Source organism: Cynocephalus volans, chromosome 10 (genome assembly GCF_027409185.1).
Source record: "Cynocephalus volans isolate mCynVol1 chromosome 10, mCynVol1.pri, whole genome shotgun sequence".
Classification (NCBI taxonomy): Eukaryota; Metazoa; Chordata; class Mammalia; order Dermoptera; family Cynocephalidae; genus Cynocephalus; species Cynocephalus volans.
In genome coordinates, this window is record NC_084469.1 from 56,571,200 (window position 1) to 56,585,872 (window position 14,673).

At 50.6% G+C, this 14,673-nt stretch overlaps 2 protein-coding genes across 3 annotated transcripts in view; one reads left to right on the forward strand and one right to left on the reverse strand.

Moving 5' to 3' along the window:
• Positions 1–264: 264 nt before the first annotated feature.
• MRPS12 (mitochondrial ribosomal protein S12) lies at positions 265–3,402 on the forward strand. The gene is made up of 2 exons (XM_063111798.1): positions 265–630; positions 2,707–3,402. Exons 1-2 carry the CDS (start codon positions 582–584, stop codon positions 3,075–3,077), a joined length of 420 nt encoding a protein of 139 aa, XP_062967868.1. The 5' UTR covers positions 265–581; the 3' UTR covers positions 3,078–3,402.
• An 863-nt stretch (positions 3,403–4,265) lies between these two features.
• FBXO17 (F-box protein 17) overlaps positions 4,266–14,673 on the reverse strand; it is a 29,150-nt gene continuing 18,742 nt past the window's right edge. For both annotated transcript variants that reach the window (XM_063109280.1, XM_063109279.1), the window contains exons 2-6: positions 11,157–11,525; positions 10,507–10,618; positions 7,352–7,447; positions 6,517–6,652; positions 4,266–5,232 (exon numbers count right to left, since the gene is read on the reverse strand). In XM_063109280.1, the coding sequence (XP_062965350.1) occupies positions 5,089–5,232; positions 6,517–6,652; positions 7,352–7,447; positions 10,507–10,618; positions 11,157–11,508 (840 nt within the window). In that variant the 5' untranslated portion in view covers positions 11,509–11,525 and the 3' untranslated portion in view covers positions 4,266–5,088. The remainder of the gene's footprint in view (positions 5,233–6,516; positions 6,653–7,351; positions 7,448–10,506; positions 10,619–11,156; positions 11,526–14,673) is intronic.

The following is a 14,673-nucleotide window of genomic DNA, read 5'->3' on the forward strand; positions in this document are numbered from 1 at the left end:
CGCACCCTTTGTCCCGCCCACCCCGCGTTTAGACCAATTGCAAAGCAGCCATCCTGCTCGGGACGAGCCAATCAGACCCTGGAAGAACTATGCCCTTCCCAGCCTCAAAAGCTGTTCAATGAGGAAAATTGACCTAGGTCGTCCTTGTCGTTGCCCAATCGCAGTCTGTGACACGCCTCCTCAATGACGCAAGAAGCAGAACCAGCCAATCCCTGCATAGATAACCCCCGGAAGGAATTAGAGGCAGGATTCGGCTTGTCGGCGGACGCTGGTGGGGTTAGTGAGGTCAGTGGAACCCTTTGGTCCCCTGTGCTCCCCGGCCCTCTCCCCTGTTCCTCCTTCCTGCTGTATGCACGCCAGGGCTGTTGGGCAACCGGGAGCCTGTTCAGAGCGAGGATAAATTTACGGCGGGACTTTCCGTTAACAGTGTGAGGGGTTGTGGTTAGACCTGTAAAGGAACTTTCTTAGATTTAACCCAGAAGGCTCTGCGAGCGAGACGGGGAGAATTTGGACCCTCGTTCGACTACGGCTACTCTTCCCTCCTCCTTTCTGAGTCTCTTATCTCCTCATACAGGAACGGCATGTCCTGGTCTGGCTTTCTCCGTGGCCTCAACACGTCTCTAAGTTGTGGTAAGTGGGAGACTTGGGCTGCAGGGACGAGGCTGAATGAGGGTTATCCGCTCTGGGACTAGTGTGCCTCTGCCGGAGGCCCGAGGGAATCGGGGATTTTAAGTCATGGTTTATACTCGGTGGGTTTTTGGCGGAGGTCGGCTAGCAAGAGCAAGAGGTGGGAAGTAGCAGTATTGGGAGCTGCTATGCGTCAAGTGGAGTTTGGGTCAATTGTTTATTTCTTCAGGAATTACCTATTAAATACCTCTCATGGGTGAGACATCCAAGCAAGGCATTTTAGTCATTCATTCAACTGATGTGTTTTAAGAATCGAGTACGAAGTTACTTCAAAAAGTTCCTGGAAAAATAGAATTAAAAGATAATAGGAATCTTTCCGTGAGTTTTTTGAAGACCCTATATGTGCCAGGCACTAGTGGGGAGCTTTATTTGTGCTAATTCCTTCCTTAGACAGCCAATGCTTCTCATGAGCCATGCCCTGTGTGAGGCATTTCAATCACTTATTCACTCTGCAGACCTTTACTAAGCACCTTCTGTTTGCCACTCACCAAGAAACACAAGGGTGGGCAAGTCAGGCCTGCTCCCTGCCTTGGGAATCAGGGCTAACTTGACATGTGGGCTTTCAGAAACACCGTGTATATTTCATATGCTCAGGAGGGAGTCATGGTCATGGTACCTGGGATACAGGTGAGAAAACAGAGACTGAGATGCCACTAGGCAGAGACACACTTCTAGGAATGTCTCATTCTCCTTTGAGGATTCTGCTGTAATCTAGACAAAAGGAGACATGGGAATGGGCAACAGGACCAGGGCCTATCCTGAATTTAGAGGAAAGTGTGAAGTTGGGTTGCCGAAAGGGCATTTGTGCTAATGACAGAGAGAGAGGGGTAGGAGATACACAGATGGATGATGCTGTAACCTCAAAGCCCAGGAGCTTGGGTAGGGCCCAGGGTTGTCTCAGTCACTGCCATGTCTCTGTTATTGGGGCCAAGACACAATAGTTGCTTAATGAATGTTTGTTACAGAGAATTCAGTTATCTTTGAATCTTAAATCTTCTCTCCAATCCATGAACAAATCCTTTTGTTCTGCCTTGTAAATATATCTTCCTCCCCCATTCCCAACCTGCCTTTCCTCTTACTACACTGTAGTCACACTGGTCTCCTTGCTGTTGGTGTTTTGGGGACACAAGCTGGAGCAGATGAGCAAGGGGGTGAGTGGGGAGCTGAGGTCAGGGAAGTAACAGGGACAGATCGGGTGGGGCCATATAGGCCATGGGGAGAACTTAATCCTTTCCCCTGAGTGAGAGGGAGCCGTGGGAGGGCTTTGAGCAGAGGAGGCACTTGATCAGACCGGAATGTTCCTAGGCTACCTCTGGCTGCGTGTGGAGAGTAGACTGTTGGAGCAGGGAGACTGGGGAGGAGGAGGGTGCAACAGGGTAGGAGACAAGGGTGGGCAAGACAAGGTGGGCATAGCAGAGAAGGGAGAAAGTGGGTGGATTCTGATCAGTATTGAAGGTTGAGCTGACAGGATCTGCTAACAAGTTGGATGTGGGTTTGAAAGGAGGGGGAGGGACACCGCCCAGGAACACCCCACAGGGCTGCTCTGGGGATGACATGAGTTATGTGTACACTGCATAGAATAGTACTTGACACAGTGTAAGCACTCACGCATGCTTTTTCTATCATTTTCATTTTTTTTTTTGGCGACTGGCTGGTATGGGGATCTGATACTACAGTGTTACTCTGCACTCTAACTAACTGTGCTAACCAACCAGCCCTATTATTATTTTTAAAACAGCATTAAAATTAATGCCTTCCTTGAGGAATAAAATGAATTATTCACGTAAAATGCTTAAAACAGAATTTGTCACGTGGTGGTTGCTCAATAAATATTGGCTGTTGTTATCTGTAATTACTCTTAATATTATTATCTGTAAATACTCTTACCCCTAGATGTAAACAAATGCATCCTTGCAAAGTGCTTGGAACAATGCTGAGAACACCAAAATTGAGTTGCTAATACTATTATCTTGTTCACTGGGATAACTCCCTTCCACCCTCCTGGTTGTGTCTCTCCAGGCCTAGCCTTGGTTCCCCAGCTCTGGGCCACCCGCTCCATGGCAACCCTGAACCAGATGCATCGCCTGGGGCCTCCAAAGCGGCCACCTCGGAAGCTGGGCCCCACGGAAGGCCGGCCGCAGCTGAAGGGCGTGGTTCTGCGCACGTTCACCCGCAAACCCAAGAAGCCCAACTCGGCCAACCGCAAGTGCTGCCGTGTGCGGCTCAGCACAGGCCGCGAGGCTGTCTGCTTCATCCCCGGGGAGGGCCACAGCCTGCAGGAGCACCATGTTGTCTTGGTGCAGGGTGGCCGCACCCAGGACCTGCCAGGTGTCAAGCTCACCGTTGTGCGTGGCAAGTACGACTGTGGACATGTGCAGAAGAAGAAGTGACCGCTGGGGCACAGTAGGTTGAGTGCCCCTACAGAACAAGAACCTTCCTCTCCGGGCTCCAGCAGCCTTCTTGGAAGCTAGCTATTCTGGCTCTAGAGGCAGCTGATACTGGACTCAAATCCTAGCTTTGCCTCTTCCATCAGGACCACTACTAGCCCCAGAGTTCCTGGGGGTGAATTAGAAAAAGTGCTCCTCTGTCAACACCTTTGGCTTCCCTGTCTAGATTTTTGGCTTGAGAGATTTCTTCTGCTGGAATGAGACACTGTGCTGTCATCTGTTGGGAATGGGTTGTAATAAACACACAGAGCCCCTGGCTGTAATGTGAGTCCCCTGGTGCAGTGTTTGGTCTCTCATTGTGGACAGACAACTGATGTCCCTTCTGGACTTCAGTTTCCTCCTCCAGCAAAATGCTTCATTTAGTATCTCCTTTGTTCGGTTTTGTAAAGATTAAATTAGATGCTCTATGCGCATGACATGTGCAGAAGGCTACTCTATTGTAAGCTTTGGAGTCAGGTAGGTGGCACCGAAGCCCACTTCCCCTTCCTGCAGGCCATAGGGTCTGGAAAATGGCAGTCATTGTAATGTTGATGTTGAAGGGGTGCTGGGAGGATTAAATGGGGTGCACTGCTTCATACATGGGAGATGTTCTTTTATCTTATTGTCAGACTCACACACCTAGGTTCAAGTCCTGACTCCAACTCTTAATTGCTCTGGACTTGGCTATATTGGTTCCCCTCTTTGGGCCTCAGTTTCCTCCCCTGGAAAATGGCACTGGTAGTAATATTGACCTCACATGATCATATGCTTTTGCCACATTAGATTTTAAGATATGGGAACTGTGCTTGTATCACTGGAGCCCAACTCTGGTCCAAACCCCACCTTCCACACTTACTGACTGGGTGACCATGGGCAGGTCATTTAATTCTGGTGACCATGGGCAGGTCATTTAATTCAGTATTGGTAACTGTGCCTGCCTGAGAGCTGTTGGGAGGATCACTGAGAACTGGCTTGGGAGCTGTTCAGTGAGTCACAGCTGTCTCTGGTTCTGGAAGCTCGCCTCCATTCTCACACAGCGCTTAACACATAGCCTCTTGAAGTTCTCATGACTGTAAATACCCCACGGGGTCTTTTAGGATCAGAGCTGGAGGCAGACAAGTGCACAGATTACAGACAAAAATTGCCCATCACCTCATATTTAGCACCAAGTTTATTGAGCTAGTTTGTTGGCCATTCCTAGCTGGGGAAATAGTGGGAGCAATGGCGAGGAGGGGACAGGAGAGCTTTCCCTCATGGCACGCCTTGCTCCAGGGGTCTGTATACAAGAGCGCTCAAGTGCAGAAAAGAAGGTGTTTCCTGGCAGGAGGTAAGCTGCCCCTGAAGCAGGGGCAGGAGGTGGGGGTGGGGGAATTCTGGGGAGAGAAGCAGTGTCAGCCTGGCCCAAAGAGGAGGTGCTGATGGGCAGTGCAGGCACATGTTACACAGAGAGGGCTGGTTACATGGCCCCACAGCCAAATCCCAGACACTCCCAAAAACAGAAAGATTTCCCTCAGTGCCCCTGTAGGTCTCAGGGACAGACTGCCCAGACTGACTTCTGTTCCCTGCCAGCAATCAGCTTATCCCAGAAACATGTCAACATGAGTCACTGTTCCCCCTGTTGGTAGCTTTCCCTTGCTGTTATAAATCCCAGTTTGGCCTTTGTTTCTCGACTCATCTACCAACTAATGTCCACATATGAGAAAATGTTCAGGCAAATGAACTAGCTAAATGTCTCTGAGTTATTTTTTGACACTCACCACACGGGGAGCCAAGGAAGCTGTGGATAGCCTGATTGGATCCCTGGCTTGTCACAGCACGAGGGCCACCATCCTGGGGCAGCAGCAAGTGGGGTTCATGGGAAGTATGCTGGTAACAGGCCACATGGGACCCCTCTGTCCCCTGGCTGCAAAGCGTCCCTTGATTGGCGGTGACTGGCAGATGACATGCATCCTGGAAAGCCAGATCAGGCTGGCTGCTAGGACAGACGGATCCTGACCCTCACACTGGAGTGGGTCACAAGAGCACCGTAGTGCCCCACCCAGGAACGTGTGTCTCTCCCATACTGCTCAAAGGACACGTAGCGGATGCCCTTGCCAAAGTTGGTGAAGACATGAGAGACCTGCGGGGGGAAAGAGCAAGAGCGTGAGGACCTACGGGCTTCTATTCCTCCATCTCAACAGATACTCCCCAAAGACCAAGTAGGTGCCAGGCCCTGCCCTAGGTGATGGGGATACAGGCGTGAAGAAAGCAGCAAGAAGACCCTGCCCTAGAGAAGCTGACTTTCTTGTAGAGGCCCAGACTCTGACATAGGTGGGGGTATGGAGCAGAGAGCATTCTGCCAGGAGGGTAAAGAAATGTGTGAGTAAGCAGATCCCCGTGGTAACACTGTGGCAGAGACCTGAAGGAGGGGAGCAGCCACATGGGGCTCTGGAGGGAGAGTGTTCAGACAAGGGAAAAGCCAGTGCAAAGGCCCTGAGGTGGGAGTATGCCTGGAGCAGAGTGAGGGGAGAAGTAGGAGATGGGGTCAGGGAGGTAATGGGCAGACCATGTTGGGCCTTGTGGGCCACATGAAGACTTTGGCTTTGGTTTTTTTGCAATTTTTTTATTGAGATAAAATTCACATAACATTCAACTTTTAAATTCTGTGATTTTTAATATATTCACAATGTTATGCAACCATCACCACTATCTAATTCTGGAACATCTCCATTACTCCAGAAAAAATCCTGTATCCATCAGCCATTGATTCCAGTTCCCGCCCCTAGCCCCTGGCAACCATGAATCTACTGTGTCTCTGTGGCTTTGCCTATTCTGGAAGTGGAATCACACAGTATGTGTCTTTTTGTGTCTGGCCTCTTTCACTTGCTTGTTTTCAAAGTTCATCCTCATCCTAGCATGGATCAGTGCTTCATTTCCTTATGGCTGCATAACAGGACTTTGGCTTTTACTCTGAGATGTGGCCATGGGAGGGTTACAAGCAGGGGAGAGTTGTGATCTGACTCACTTTTTAACGGTATCTTTCTGGATGCTGTGTCTGTGTTTGGGGGAGGGAGCAGGGCAAGAGCAGAAGCAAGAAGACTACCTAAACGGTTATTTTGGCAACTGAAGTGTGATTAATAGAAAGCATAGGCTTGGGAGCCAGCCTGTGCTTAAATTGGGCCCTTCATGCCTTAGTGTGACTTTGGGACAGTCACTTAACCTCCCTGTGCCTCAGTTTCCTCAATTCTCGAAGAGAGGGCAAGGACTTTGATTCACCACTGCATTCCCAGCACCTAGAGCAGTACCCAACACAAAGTAGGTGCTAAATAAATGTTTGTTGAATGAGGCTGCTGTGCTAATTAAATGAATTACTATGTAAATCTCTTGGAGCAGGGCCTGGGATGTAATAAGGGTCTGGACCCACCTGTCGGCAGCCCCTCTCAGTCCACTGAAGGACCGGGTTGGGTGAGGCCGAGAACTTGACCACTTCGTTTTCGTACACGTCCAGTAGGCGGACCCGGAGCCGGTAGACACAGCCGCAGTTCTCTCGCGCGCCCCACCTGCCAGGTGGCAGCGAGCCTTAATGACTCCACCACCCAGCCAGTTCTCTAGGTTGGGAGGAGGGAGGCCGAGAGGTTTGGCCTCCTTGCACCTCAGTGAGCGTCCTACACACTTGCACCACATTTGGAGAGGTCCTGGTCTGGGAATCACAGGGGGAGGAGCCTGGGTGCTCCTGGGGTGGATGTGAGGGAGGGGGGTGGTAAATGGTGCTCTGGGACGGAAGCACAATCAGGGGGAGGAGCCAGAGCCCCAGGGAAGAAACTGGGGTTTCTACGTGGTAAGCCCGCAGACTCTGAAACTAGCGAGTGCCCCCGTCCAAACTGTGCCCTCTCCCAACCTCGGTTCTCAAGGCATCATGCCCCCAACCCTTCAGAGGCCCTGGGCATCTACAAGCCCTTAGGGTCAGCACGGAATTGAGTGTGGTAGAAAGTTTCTCTTTTCAGAGAGGTATCAAGCCAATCAGTGGCCCCACGTGGACAACTCCGGGGCTTACTGGGAAGAGACTGGGGAGGAGTGCAGACTGGGGACTCTGGGCTCAACAAGGCTCCGCCCCTCCCTGGCTCTGCAACTATTCGAGTATCACTTCCTCTCTCTCGGCCTCACTGCAAAAGGGTGCACAGTAACTGCGGTGACCCCATGGAGTTGACCCCTGCCACCACTGCTGGTGCTCCGGGGGCAGGTTACCACTCTTCACCCACCAGTCGGTCACACAGATCTCAATCTGGGCACTGTCGAGCAGCTCCTGCCATACTCCCTCCATCACCAGGTCCACAAGCTGCCTCTTGAAGCACCATCTGGGAAGGGGAGATGGCAGGGGGTGGAGCAGACCGTCCTGGCATTTAAATCACAGCCAGAAATCACCTCCTCCAAGGAGCCTTCCCTGATAAACCTTTCTAAAGTGGCTCTCAGGGTTTGCTCTACCAGACGTGAAGATGTGTGATAGGCTCTACATCGCTCCTTGGCTTCTCAGATCCCTTCCACCATGCTCCGCCCTGCCTTGGGCTCCAGGAGACTGACCTGAATGCAAACCTGCCCCTATCCTTTTTTTTTTTTACTTTCTTTCTTTTGGCAGCTGGCTGGTACAGGGATCTGAACCCTTGACCTTGGTTTTATAACACCTTGCTCTAACCAGCTGAGCTAACCAGCTGGCCCTCTTCCCCTAACATTTGTGGGGACGAAGACAAAAGTACAAATGGAGTCCACATACTAGACATCTGGGCAGGGCGTTCTGGGGCCTCCTACAGTGGGGGGGCCCAAGGTCTAAGGCTGTAATGACTTGTGAGTACTGTCTACCTTACCCTCCACTTCCTATGGGGTTGGCCAATGGGAAGCTCCAGCAAGAGATGGAAGTGAGGGAAGAGAGTAAAATCAGAGTATTTATCCTTCTGGGTCCCTCCCAAGGGATTGCCATGTCCCTCAAAGAAAGGGCATAGTTCCACAGCACCCTCTTCTCACAGCCTTCTCTGTCTTCATGTTTCAGTAACTGCTTTCCTTCACCCCTTGTAGGCCTAGAGGTGGTAATGCCCCTTTCCCCACTGTTACTAGCCCCAGGGTCCTGCAGTAGCCCTTGTAGTTTGCCTACACCTTTGTAAATGGTCCCTGGCTCTTAATTTGGGTGTGCTGTAATAATAGAAGTAGTGAAGTATCAGTAGCAGTTGACCAATGGAGCAAAACAGAGTGCTCAAGGACAGACCTAGGTGAGATAGGCAGTGCTCAGTTTCCCTGGGCTGGGGTTTCAGGACACGCCTCTGGGTTTTCAGCCCCTCCTAGAGGTCACAGGCCCTCTCCTCCTGGGTCTCCCCTGAAGGAGAGTTACTGTTGCCAATTAGATGTATTTTCAGCACCACCAAGGGGAAAATGAGACAAGGGGCTGGCTTATGGAAACCCAGTAGCTGGGCATTCTCAATAGAGAGCACAGAATATTCTTGCATATGCCTGGTTCATGTGATAGGGTCTGACCAATGAACATGCTCCAGGAAGAGACCACTGAGCATGTGCAAGACTAAATGTTACATAACTGAGAGCCAAACCCTTAATTGAATATTCATTAGATAGAGAAATTATAAAAGCCGAATTCCAGGCAAAGGTAGGGTTGTTGCTCACTTTCCTGGAGGTAAGCTGCACTTTGCTGGCTGAGGTGTGTATACTTTGCTTTGTATGGAACTTACTTTCAGCAAGCTGCTGCTCACTCTCTTGAGCCAGCCTGTGTTCTGTACTGAACTTTAAATATATAATTCTTGCTTTTGTGTTAGACTTGATGTCTGTGCTGAACTTTTCTGTTAAACTTGGTGTGGGCCCTGCTCAGTCTCTGGAGCATGCTGAACTCTCTGTGGAACCTGTATTTCTTATCTATTAGATTAAACTTGTTCTCACTTTCTACTGTAATTCTGCCCTTGAATTCTTTCCTGTGGTGGAGTCAAGAACCTGGTAAGAGGACTGGGTGGTTGAGGCTGACTATCGCCCCCTGGCCCCCCTATCTCCGACATCATAGGTATGTATGAGAACTTCATAAAAGATAGAGGTGGCACCACCATTCCATGGGGAACAGATAGATTCTTTAGTAGATGGAGTTGGGAAAACTGGCTCAATATGTGGAGGTGGGAGGGGGAACTAGATCTTTATCTAACACCACATTCAAAGGGAGATTAAAGTCCTAAATGTTAAAGATAAAATTATGAGATTAGAAGAAGACAGTATATAAGAGACTATCGTTAGGATCTAGAGTGGGAAGGATTTTTTTTTTTTAAAACACCATTTAAGGAACACAATTCTGAAGGAAAAAAAAAGAGATAAACTTGATCACATGAAAATAAAAGATTTCTGCCCAACAAAGAACAGTATGGGCACAGTTAATACAGATGCAGAGGGGGAGAAAATTTCTGAAATTTCCAGGTGGAAAAGGGACATCTAGAATATATAAGGAATTCTTCCATGTCAATAAGAAAAATACATCAGGTTAGAGCGCAGCCTGATAACATCAAGGTCAGAGTTTGGAACCCTGTACTGGCCAGCCTCCAAGAGGGGAAAAAAAAAAGACATCAATGCTAATAGAAAATATGATCCAGGCAATTTATAAAAGAGGGAATTCAGAAAGCCAACAACAGCTTCCCTGGTGGTCTAGTGGTTAGGATTCGGCGCTCTCTCAGAAAGCTGACAACACATGAAAAGATGCTTAAGAATCAGTAAACAAAAATTCAAAGTAAGACAGCAGTGAAATATCACTTCACCCCTAACATACTGGCAACTACTAGAAAGCTGGATAATGCTGCATTAGAATAGTTGCCAATGGCAGGAGGGGACAAGGAGAATGAGTATGGGGTATGAGGATAAAAGAGAGCCAACCAACCAATCAAACTGTTTTGGTGTCTCCATAGCATTTATCACAACCAGAAGCTCTGGAGCCAGATTAACTGGGTTCAAATCGCAGCTCCACCATTTACTAGATGTTGGTTACTCTCTGTGCCTCAGTTTCCTGTTATAAAGTGGGGACAGTAATACCACCTATGTCGCAGGGTTGTTGCCAGCATGAAAAGAGTTATATGTAAAACGTCAAGCAGAGAGTAACGCTTCTAAAGTGTATGTTGGGTTGTTGTTGCTATATTGTTTGTGCTGTCTCACCCTCGCTCTACTCTACATCTAAAATGCAAATGAAAAAAGAAACTGGTTGCTAATCTAATTTTTCTTTGTATATCTGACATATAAAACTGCCTGATACCTGGGTACTTGGCAGGCCCGCAACAAATATTTGATTGAATAAATGAATGAATGGAGATTGATGAAGGTGAAGATGAGGACAGTGGGGTAGGGTCTCTCTCCTTCCGGGCCTTTGCCCCAGGGATCAGGGGCCACTCACTCGAAAGAAGTTATAAAGCAGGTCTGGGAAGGAGCCCCTGGCACCAGCGTTAGGTTCTTTTCCACGGCCCAACCATTCCCGCCGTGCTCCACCTCCCAGCCTCTGAAGCCCTCTGTGGGAATACAATAGAGTCGAACAAAAGATTGGCCGATTGGCCCGCCAGCTCCCGGAGCTGGGACCCCGCCACCACCCGCTCCCTCCCCCGCTCCAATCCACCCCCTGGTCCCACCCCATAAGCCACTCAGCCCCGCCTGCCCACGCAGCTCCTCCTCAGCCCCACTTGCTACTTTTCCTTCGGTCCCGCCCCTCTATTTCGCCTCTGCCGCAAGTTACAGTATTGGACTTCTCCCCTGACCCCGCCCCGCCTCCTTCCCCCGCCCACTCGCTGTTTCTCGAGCCCCGCCCTCCATGAGTCCTTATCCTTTTCCAAGCTCCACTCTTGTCCAGTGCCCAATCGGCTTCACCCCAGCCCGCCCCGGCTCCTCCCGCTGCCTGGCCCATTGGTGACCTCTCTCCCGGGATCTGCCCGCAGCCCCTGCCTTGGCTCCGCCCCTGGCTCGCTCCTCCTGGCCACGCCCACCGCCCAGCCTCGTCGGGGCCCGCCTCCCACACGTCCCTTCGTTCTCCTTGGCCCCGCCCCCAGCACCCACGCTCTCCGCAGGAGTTGAAGATGAGGTTGCGGCCGAAGGGCGCGCGCAGGCAGTAGCGCGCCAGGGCGCAGAGCGGGAACTCCTCCTCGTCCTCGCCGTTGGGCAGGCAGCGCTGGGCCACGGCGTACAGTGCGCGGCCCTCGGCGCTGCGGTCGCGGGCCAGTTGCAGCAGCCACACGGTGGGCCCATCCACCACGTCGCGCCAGGCGCGGCACACTGGGCGGCAGCGCATCACTAACGCGCGAGGCGGCACGTGGCTCAGCACCTGCACGAGCAGCTCAGGGGGCAGCGCATCCACGGCCAAGGGCGGGTCCTCGGGCAGCCGCCGCCGCCGCGAGGGCCGGGCGCCCATCTCCGGCAGCCGGCGTCCTGCAGGTGGAGAGGAGTCAGCCGGTCAGCGCTGCCAGGCGACGCTTCATCTTTCCTGCCAGGCCGCAAGGCCCCTGTGGCTTGACTGTGACTCCATTAGGTCCATGGTGAACGGGGGCGGGGGAGGGGGTGGCTGCCATGGCTGCGAAAACCGGGGACCCAGTTCTCTCTATGATCCTCAGCTTTTCTTACTTGGGCAAAAGATCCCTGGTCTGACTATGACCCCATCGGGACCACTAACCATGGCTTCCATCTGGCATGTCTTGTGACTTGTATCAGGCTACGCACTTTAGAGTATATATATATATATATATATATATATATATACACACACGACCAAAGCACATTGAAGACCCACAAGAAAAACCCACCGAAGAGGAAACCATTTCCACTCTATCCTCCAGCCTGTTCCAGCTCCTCAGGCCCTTGGAACTATGACCTATCTTCAGCAAAGTCTCATTTCCTCAACTTCTCTGAACATTCTTGTCACCTTGCTCTAACCAGAACCGGATTGATTCTCCTGTGCCCTTTCCAAGTGGGTAGGTGTTGCCCCTCAGAGCTGCCTCCAGACCGTTCTCCCTCCACCCTCTGTAAACCCCCCAGCTATGAGTCTCACGTCATCAGAGTAGACAATTCACTAGCCCACCTTGTGCGTCATCTGCTGACCCAGATCGCTACTCCTCACTTCTCCATAATTTTAGCTCTGGGCTCCCTGCCTCCCACGCTGTTTTTGGTGATTTCCATAACCAGGTAGATGATTCTTCAGCTACCACAGCCTCTCTATTCCTTGACCTCTTCTCCTCCAGGGATCTTGTACTCTCCCCAATTCCTCCATCTTATGGTCGCTCCTTGACTTTGTCCCAATAACAGCAGTCTCTTCAGAAATACACATCCCCTCTCAGAAATACACATCCCCTCTCCTTTCCATCTCACTCCCTCCAGTGCTCCAGACTCCCACGATCCTACCCTCTTCCCATCCTTTGTCCCTACCTCTTTTTCATTGCCCCTCACCTCCTCGTGTCCTCATTTCTTCCTTATCCAGCTTCAATTCCATGGTTAATCATTAACAACATTCTTTGCATCGGCCTTGCCCCCTTTGGCTTCCTCCTACACGTGAAGCTGGTTAAATCCAACCCTCCCCCTCCCCTGTGCCTGTACCCACAGCTTGAGGTGGCTGAAGAATATAACCCCACTGGCTGGTCTCACTTCAAGTTTGTGAACTTGACCCTCAAGCGGACCCCTAATGTTGGCTTGCAATCAGGATTCATTTCTCTTATCCTCCAGCTCTTCCTGTCTTCCAGACAACTATTTCACACCCTCTCCCCTAACCCCTCACACCTCCTTACACCTCTTCACTCTCCCCTGCTGCTTATTTTGCAGAGAAAATACAAGTGATGAGAAGCGAACTTCCACAGGCCCTCATCTACCACCTGTGCCCACACCTGCTTTCCCACAGGGACTGCCCCGTCACCTGCTCCCAGCCCTCCCGCCCACTCCAGGCCATGGCCCCACAATTCTCCCTTCTTGCTCTGCTGCACCTTCAGTTTCCCCCACTGCACTGGCTCATTCCTGTCAGCCCACAGTGTCACCTCTTCCATCTTAAAACCAATCCTCTCTTGGCCCCACCTCCCCTTCCAGCTAAAGCCCCCTTTCTTTGCTCCCCTTTATAGTAAAACTTCTCAAAAAAGTTGTCTATCCTTGCTGTCTCCATATTTTCTTCTCCCATTCTCTTAAACCTTTTCTTTTTTTTTTTTTAAAGATGACCGGTAAGGGGATCTTAACCCTTGACTTGGTGTTGTCAGCACCACGCTCAGCCAGTGAGCGAACCGGCCATCCGTATATGGGATCCGAACCCGTGGCCTTGGTGTTATCAGCACCACACTCTCCCAAGTGAGCCACGGGCCGGCCCTTAAACCTTTTCTAATCAGCCTTTGCCCCCTTCATCATCCTGAAATGTCAAGGTCCCCAGTGACCTCCATGGTGCTGAGCAGGTAGTTACTGTCCAGTCCTCACCTTGATTGGACTGTCAGCAGCATCTGATGGTCACTCCCTTTTCACTTGACTTCTGGGTCACCACACCCCTCTGAACTCTTCCCTTCTCCCTGGTGGCTCCCTGTCAGTCTCCATGGCTGATTCTTTCCATTCTCTCTGATCTCACAATGTCTTTCAACCCCCGCTATTCTCTATCAGCACTAATTCTCTAGGGGATCTCATCCAGTCTCATCACCTCTTACCTGGACCTTGCTCCTGCTACTTTATTGTCTGCTCTTCACAGGCCGCCAGGCCAGGTGTGAACACCTGAGTTAGATCCCCACCCTGCCCTACTCAGAATCCTCCTGTGGCTCCATCTCACTAAGGTAAGGGCAAAGTCCTCCCTGTGGCCCACAAGGCCCCACATGATCTGTCCCCATCATCTCTCTACTCTCACCTCCCTCTCACTCTGCTCCAGCCACGTTGGCTCCGCACCTCAGGCCCTTTGCACTGGCTATTCCCTCCACCTTGATCCAGGAGATTTCTCTGTTCACTTCCGTACTTCCTTCAAGTCTTTGTTCAAATGTTAACCTTTCCATGAGGGCTTCACTAGCCACCTTATTTACAGTTTCAGGGCCTCTCCACCACCACCTACTCCCTCTTCTTTCTTCTTTTTTTCTGGAAGGTATAAGGTATGCCAGCTTTTTCTTTCTTTATACTTCTCTAAAGCTTTTATCACCATCTGACACCCCTCAAATAATTGTATATAATTTACTTAATCTTTTTTATTGTTTGTCTCTCCAACCACACTGTAATCATAATAAGGGCAGAAACTGTTTCTTTCGCATACTGTGATGCCTGACACATAATATCTGTATTAAATAGAGATATTAAATGAATAAATGAATGAAACATCATATGACAAACCCACTTCATAGATGAGAGACTGCTGTCACACAGATATGTAATGAGGTGAGACACCCTATTTAGCAAGAACTCAGTGACGAGCTCGAGACCTAGTGAGAAATCATTTCACTTCACTCACAGGCAGAACAGACTAGTGAGGAAAGCGTAGTACTTGATTCACCCGCCTGCCTGGCTTCAAGTCCTGGCTCTGCTTCTTGCTGGTTCTATGACCAAAGGCAAGCCACCTAATCTCTCTGTGCCTCAGTTTCCT

What these genes read in the sequence shown, in the direction of transcription:
- MRPS12 (XM_063111798.1), top strand. Translation starts at nt 582, where the DNA reads ATGTCCTGGTCTGGCTTTCTCCGTGGCCTCAACACGTCTCTAAGTTGT. An exon ending in CAACACGTCTCTAAGTTGTG is followed by an intron (nt 631 to 2,706) that starts GTAAGTGGGAGA and finishes GTGTCTCTCCAG; the next exon opens with GCCTAGCCTTGGTTCCCCAG.